General features: G+C 45.9%; 1 protein-coding gene across 8 annotated transcripts in view; it reads right to left on the bottom strand.

The window, feature by feature from the left end:
* Nucleotides 1-390: 390 nt before the first annotated feature.
* TFAP2B (transcription factor AP-2 beta) overlaps nt 391-7,388 on the bottom strand; it is a 29,153-nt gene continuing 22,155 nt past the window's right edge. For 2 of the 8 annotated variants that reach the window (XM_074333059.1, XM_074333061.1), the window contains 2 exons: nt 4,659-4,918; nt 391-2,343 (listed from right to left, as the gene is read on the bottom strand). In XM_074333059.1, the coding sequence (XP_074189160.1) occupies nt 2,321-2,343; nt 4,659-4,918 (283 nt within the window). In that variant the 3' untranslated portion in view covers nt 391-2,320. Of the gene's footprint in view, nt 4,919-7,388 lie in introns of all 8 variants that reach the window. The other 6 variants (XM_019734785.2, XM_019734786.2, XM_019734784.2 and 3 more) reach the window with 4 other exon arrangements.

Here is a 7,388-nt window from a genome sequence, read left to right as displayed (position 1 = left end):
AGGGGAGCGTCATCTTTGACTTGGACCCAGAGCCCTTTAGTTACTGGGACAGGGAGTCTTTCAGTTACCTGGGAAGTGAAGTTGACGCCTCATTTTTCAAAAGGGCAAAATAAACCAAGAGATACCATTAACATGAGCTTTTATTGCAAATCTGGTTAGCAATAAGTGAGAAGAGTGTCAATTTTGAATCTTTAAAAAAATTAAAATACACCTCCTTGTGAAAACAAGTGTCCGTTTTTCTGAGAAGCAAAATTTATTGTATTTATGATGTAACAAAAACATTGTGTTTTGGTGAGGGGGTCAAAAAGAAAAAAACTTCTTGGCTATACTTGTTTGTTTTTTTTCCCTGCCTGTAGAAATAAACAATATCCATATTCAAGAAACTGAAGATGAAAACACAACAATCTTTTTATTTATGTAAATCAGATCAACACTGGACAATAAACCAATTTCTACCCATTACCATAACAGCTTGTCTATAAAGAACAGAAAAATTCAGATAGGATTCTACCTAGGGTCAAGCCGGTTTTTTTTTTTTTTTACCACCCATTCACAGAGGTATAGATTCACAGATAAATAATCCCAAACTACTTGCTCGCCATATTTACACATTCCCGTTAAATTAAGCATAAATAAATATATACAAACTTAACATGGTTACCCTCCAGAGCTCTTCTCCTGAAGAGTCAATAGATTGGTATTTTTCGATTGTGTGGCAAAAACAGTATTAGTGAATTAGAGACCAACTCAACAGAGAAGTCGATTTTGGCATTTAAAGAATAGCGTTCATTCCACCTTTAAAAGAAAACAAAACGAATTTTGATATTTCTTCTCTCCCCTCCCCCATAATTTAACATACGTCCGCATAGGAGGGGAAACACTGTTTGGACTCTTGAGGCAACATCAGCTGGTTTAAGGTTATTTCCTTTCCATATAATGTATTACGCATACAGAATATCAGATGTGATGACAAATTCTCTATAAACACTCAAGTAGGAACGAGTTGCCCTTTTAAGTAAGGCTTTGTACTGGAAGAACGGTGTGTAGGTAAGTTCGGGGTTTCAGGTTTTCCATTCGACCAAAGTTTTCTTAGGATATGAAATAATTGCTTGAGAGAAAGTGGTTTCCTTGTCCAAAGAAAATAAAACAGCCAGATCTTTGAAAAGCTTCTTCGGTTCTTTATGCGGGGGTGGAGAAAGCTAAGAATGTGGAGCAAGACAGAAGGAAAGAAAACGCAAGATAATTGGGGGGAGGGTTACCTTCCGGGTTGGAGGGAGAAGTTAAAGATCACTTTGAGATGGAATCCGCACCCGGAATAGCCTTTGTTTTTATCTCCCCTGAGACCCACAGAACTTGTAGGAAGAGGCAGTGTTGGACAGACAATGGCCAGGAGACTTTTAGAACCTCCAAAGGAACTTGCAAAGTGGAAAGTGTGAGGGCAGCGGCCGCCACATCCCGACTCCTCCTTTCTACTTGAGCTATTTTGGTTTGGGACCCAGCATTTAGGAGGGGGCAAGCGGCATGATAAATTGTCTAAAGAGTGTAGGGTTGGGGGGGAGATCTGCAACTCACCTGTTTGGTTTGAAAACAAAGCTCCAAAAGGCTTGCTTTAAACGTTTCCCTTGACTTAAAAGGCAAACTCTTGCGTTAATCCGACTGTTTATTGATTTATGGGTCCAAGGAAACCAAATCTTTTAATAACTCAATTATCAGGTAAATGTAGCGGGCCTGGCTAACGAAAGCAAAAGGGCGGGGGTCGTACATTAAAGGAGAAGTGAGGGAGGGAGGGGGCAGCGGGCTCTCTCCACGCGGGGAGGGTGGTGGGAGGGAGGAGACGCGCGCCAGGGCTCTACTTAGCTGGGGTGTGGGAGGGACGCACGAATGAGGGCGAAGGGCGACAGAGGTAACCTGCTTAGCCAAGTAAGAATTCCTATCCCATCACCCATCTTTAGGAGCGTGAGGATGGAGAGTTTTCGTCCTGGTAAAGGCGGGGAAAGCTTCCAATTCCCCGGATATTTCTAGGCCACTCGCCCTCCGGGAGCAGGCCCGGGAATGGCCGCTGGTAGCAAAGGGCCTAGGCAGGGCTGAGACCCCTCCCCGCCTGCAGCCCTCCGGGCACCGCCCCATTACCTACTGGAGAATGGGGCTTTCTCGGTCCCTTTAGCCCTTAAGATGAGACCGAGAGCGGGAAGGGCCCACGCGGCCCGCGGCCCCTCCAGCGGCTGATTCTATGTCCTCAACACGACTGGGCGCGATTGGCCCACACGCTCTCAGGCCCTGCACAGTAAGAGCAAGGCGCGTCCATCGCGTCTCTCGCACGTCACACGCGTGGGGCGCGTTGCCCTGCAAGGAAAGGAGACGACGGTTTTCAGTGTGGTTTCTCCCGGTCTTTTGCAATCAGAACACATCTAATGCAAGCGGCCACGCGCTTGGACAAAGGCGCAGGCTTCTGAGCTGGGGAGAGGTGAAGTGTCTACACTGTTCATAAGGTTTAATTCCCGGCCTTGGTACTCCTTCAACTCGTCTAGGGCTGAGCCCCACACACCCAGAGGCCCCCAGAGGCACTGGCGGTAGATGGGCTTGGGGTGTGACTTTAACCGTTGCTTTGGCCCTCCTAGTGATTAAACCAGCACTCTCCTTCCCTTATAAAAATGTCAGCGCAAACCTCACAGCAGGTTCCTAAACCCTGCCCTCCAACCTTCCCCCAAGACCAAGACCCATCCAGGCGGCAGAACTGAGAGTCCCAAGGGGTCCTAACTGTAAATCCTGCAAAGACATCTGGATCTTTATCTCCAAGGGATGTTGCAAAGGTCCTAACGTCTACTTTGTATAAAGAGGTGCTGGGTATCGATACTAAATTTAGAGACCTAGCTCACCCCCCCCCCCCAGGGGATTTCCCACTGCTTTTGAGAGGGTGGAGACAATGGGTTCCAGATCTTATTTCCTGATAATGCTCAGATGAAGCCCGAGGAAGGAGCCGGGGCTGCCAGAAGTGAGAGATATTAAACGCATAAAACTTTATCCACTGGGAATAGTCCCAATGTATCCAGACAGTAAAATTCAAAGCTGAAATACATCTCCTTTCACTTTGCATTATTTTACCATTATATGCCCAAACAAGTGCACGTCTGGGAGGGGAAAACAATGCCTCATTCATAAAGCATCTTGTAAGCGAGCAAATTGTTGCTGAAACATGGGCGCTTGCACCACACTCCTTCCCACGACCACTCCCAAAGCTGCTTCTTTCCCCGCTAAAACAGCTGTCACCAGGGCCCAAGAAATCCATTTTAAAGGCAGGGCAATGTTGTTATAATGCTGGGCTCCAAGAACCCTTACTCTTCTCCCCTAAAATTCAGTTTGCAGCTCCACCGTCCCCCAGAATTCCGTGTTATTTGTTAGCGACTAGACTCAAAGCTGCTTCAGTCTCTTATTGGCCACTTTCTAAATCATTCTCTTTGAGCTTCTTTAAAGAAGTGCACCTGCAGAATTCTGACACACAGGCTTTGATTAAAAAGGGATCGGATTTTTTTTTCTCTGTACCTTATAGATTGTGTAGGAAGCCCCAGTCCTCTTTGAAGAAGCTCATAAACCATGCGGGCAAAGCTTTGGAAAACAGAAGAGAATGAAATGGTACATACCCCTCCGAAGGAATTACATACTAATCAACGTATTCATATTTTTTTTTTACTATTGTTCTTAAAATTGGTAGATGACACAATTATAACAAATGCAAGATTTTCTGTATGCAGATGCTGGCAAGGCTGAGAACTAGTAACATTTCTTAAAGGAACTGATGATTGAGTCTGAATCAACGTATTGGTCCGGATTTTCCTCAGCCTCCGGAGCCTCTGCTCGGCCGGCCCACGCCAAAAGCTGCAAGTTGCAGCCACCGCCTGCACCTCCGCGGCCCTCCCGCCCCGCCCGCCCTCGCCCTCCCTAAGTACGCAAACGGCTGGGGAGCTGGCCACCGGTGAGTCTAAAACGCAGGGCCGGACTGGGCGGGGCGCGGGGGGGGGCGGTGACTGAGGGGATTGAAACACAACGCAAAAGGGCTAACCACACTCGTGTTCATCCCGGATGATTCCCGTGACAGCTTGAGGAAGGGAGGGCAACGTAGAAAAGGGTGGTTGGGAGAGAGATGAGTTGAGGGGGAAGGGCGGGGACTGCGAGGCAGTTTCCTAAAAAAATATTAAAAATTAAGAAGTTCGTGCGTCTCAGTCAACCAGCTGTCAAAGCACTGACAGCAACAGTTTCTCCGATTTTCTTCAAATAAGTTAGCGTTTTTTTCATGTTTAGTCTTATGTTTTATTTTCCAAATGAGGGGGGAAAACATGGTTTTCTTTTATTATCAGTATTACTAAGCTCGAAAGAACCGAAGTGGAAAATCCGGACGGTTGTCTCCAAGTGTATCTTGAAATAGACACTGAGAACCGATATTGTTGCTCCGTTGTATGCCTCAGTTTTTAAGTTATTTAGCTTTTTTGTTTTAATTTTGATTGTATGTGTATTCTACCTAATATAATTCTTCCAAAGCCAATCCAATATTTTAAAGCTAAAATTAATTTTTTTGTTTTCCTTTTGTATTTAAAACATTTTTCTTTTTTTTTTTTTAATTTTTCATTTCCTGTGTTTCTCCTCCTTGTCGCCAGTTTTACTACCTGGGCCTTCCCCAGACGTGTGCCTGTTAGTGGTGGTGTTGTTCAAGAACATCTTGTCCATGCCTTTGAGCGCTTCGGTGAGATAGTTCTGCAGGGCCGTGAGCGCGGCGCAAATGGCCGGGGCGCCGAAGCCGTGCGTGATGAGGCTGAAGTGCGTGAGGCAGCTCTGGATTCCGGGCTCCAGGATGGGGCTGGGCCGGCTGTTCCCGATCGGCGTCCGGTCCTGGGCCAGCAGATCCGTAAATTCTTTACAGAGTTGCCTGCAAAAGGGTGTGAGAGGAATGAAAAAATCATCCTTAGTGGCATTGGCATTGGCATTAGAAAGAAGACGCTCACACAAGCCCAGAGGCACCCAGTCACCGTAGAGCCGAAGAGCGAGTATAATGTGAGCGATTCCGCTCTGTTTCCTTTCTCAGCGCTCGCCCTTCTAGAGCAGCTGGGACTGGAAGAAAAGCAGGGGTGGGGAGGTTATGCATCCCTTCCATCCCAAAGCCTGGCCTTTTCCCCCTTCCAGTCTTTCCCCCTTCTTTCTGACCGCTTAAAATCTGCTTTGGGAAATCCACTAGGCTTTAACGTTTGATTTTTGAATATTCAGTAATGTTTAGCTCTTACCTGGCAGTTCTTTTAAAAGCCCTTTTCCCCTCCTCCCTCCTGCCTCTCCAACCTCTTGGTGATCAAGCTCAAAAAGCCCTGAAAGATTTAGGCCCCTCGGCCACAAGCCTGTCCCTGGCACAGGAGCAGATTGCTGGAGCCTTGCATGGCCCAGGGCAAGCAACTGTTTATTACAGAGGAGAATGCTGATTTCATTCAAGGCAAAAATCTGTTTACCTGCAGTATTTCGGAAGGGAGGCTTTTCTCCACCCCACCCCACCCCTTATTTTTTTCTTTTCAAGTGTAGGCCACTGAAAAATCTTTGTACAACAGGATTGTTGTCAATATAAAAGGATTCCTACATTGTTTAAATAAAACCTAAAGGTAGATGGTTAAGACACTTGGGAGGGTAGATTTTTATTTGTTGAAGGTTTTTTTTATTATTATTTCCTCAAGGCACCTACAATTTAGAGAAATCTCCCAGCCTTAGGAATCCTATGGGCCTAACTATGGATTGAGCTTATTTGAGAATTTTTTAATATAGAGGTGGACAGGAGGATTTTAGCCCGGAAGGGCCAATGGCTTGGCTCTGCAGGCAGTCAGAGGCCATCCCAGACTTTCAGACTAGACTTACCCACGCAGCCTGCCTCTACCCTGTCTGTGGTGGGTGGTGAGAAACGAAAACTATGAAATTCCAGTCCTAGGTCATTTGGGGATGGCCTGACATTTGTAGACATCTGGGCTGGCCAACAGGTAAACAGGACAGGTATCTGGAGGCCAGTGTGTGTGACCCTCAGGCATCCTTTCCCAGGGGATTACTCCCAGGAGTAATGGCTAAACTACATGGTAAATACCTCCTCCCCCCACGTGCAGCAGCTGACAGGTTTTTGTTTTTAAGGCTGGTGGGTAGGGAACACAAACAGGCATCCTCTCTCTACCTTCTCTACTGGTTTCTCCATTCGAAATGCATACATATCTCCTCACACCCAGGAAGAAACAGGTAACAGTTATATGACTTCAATAGGCAGTCCTTAAGCCAAAGGTTCCTCAGAATCATCTGTGGGGTTCAAATACACATATCCTGGCCTCCACCCTCACTGATTCCAATTCCTTGAGGATAGGTCCAGGAATAAATATCTGTAAAGCTCCCCATATGATTCTGATACTCACACCAAGTTAAGAAGTGCTGGCCTAAGAGAAATCACAAGGCTTCAAGGGGGGAAGTTACAAGCATTCCTTCGGGAAATGCCAGAGTCCTTTGTGGAGTCCTGTTATCTAATTTACAGAATTTGGTTTTATTTTTTTCCCCAAAGTACCTTTATTCTTTTATAAAGCACCAACTGATCTCCTGCCACCAGACACCAGGGCAAGGGGAAGGAGGGCAATTTACTGACAAAGATCTATTATATTGTTAGTTGTTAAGAAAACCTTCTAAAAAGAGGGTAGGTGCCAGGATTTGATTGTTGGAAGAGATGGTTAAAGTCTTTCCTTAAGTTTGTACTCATTACCGAAGTGCCAAAAAGGAAATTCTGAACTGGAGAGAACAAATGCTTAAAGAGTCAAACATTTTAAATCTTCAAAGCCCAAACCAAGGTCTGTAAGCAATTAAAGTTCTGGGACATTAATATTTTTTGACCCTGCGGAAAGGGGCAATCAAATTCCAATCACGTCTCAAAAACATCTGGACAAATTTGAGCAAATGATTTTTCAGCCTTCCATATATTTCTTTAAATTACGCTGTCAACGGAACAAACCGCGTCCTCGAGCACTAAATAAATGAGCGCCGCTGTTTGGGCCGCGCCTGCGAGAGAAACGTGCGGGCGCACGCAGCGCCGCCCACTGCAGGCCTGAGCCGGCCATAAAACACCAACAATATGACACGGAAGCCAAAGACAGGAGTAAATCAAATAAATAGAAAACCCACTGTAAAAGTTCAAATGAGCTCTAGACCTAAATTTAGCCAGAGATTTACTATTTTCCCCTCTGGAGTTGTAGTAAATTTTACGTCTGTGGAAGATGCCAAACAGCAACGTTGGAAAGAAAGTAATTAGGGCTGCGGGTGGAGATGGGCACACGTGGGTGACATATAGACACCCGGAGCAGCACACGTGGCTGTGTGGCTATGACAGGGAGAGGTGA

This window comes from Rhinolophus sinicus, linkage group LG05, assembly GCF_036562045.2.
Source record: "Rhinolophus sinicus isolate RSC01 linkage group LG05, ASM3656204v1, whole genome shotgun sequence".
Taxonomy (NCBI): Eukaryota; Metazoa; Chordata; class Mammalia; order Chiroptera; family Rhinolophidae; genus Rhinolophus; species Rhinolophus sinicus.
Note: the sequence above shows the minus strand (reverse complement) of the source record. Positions and strands in the feature narration are given on the sequence as shown.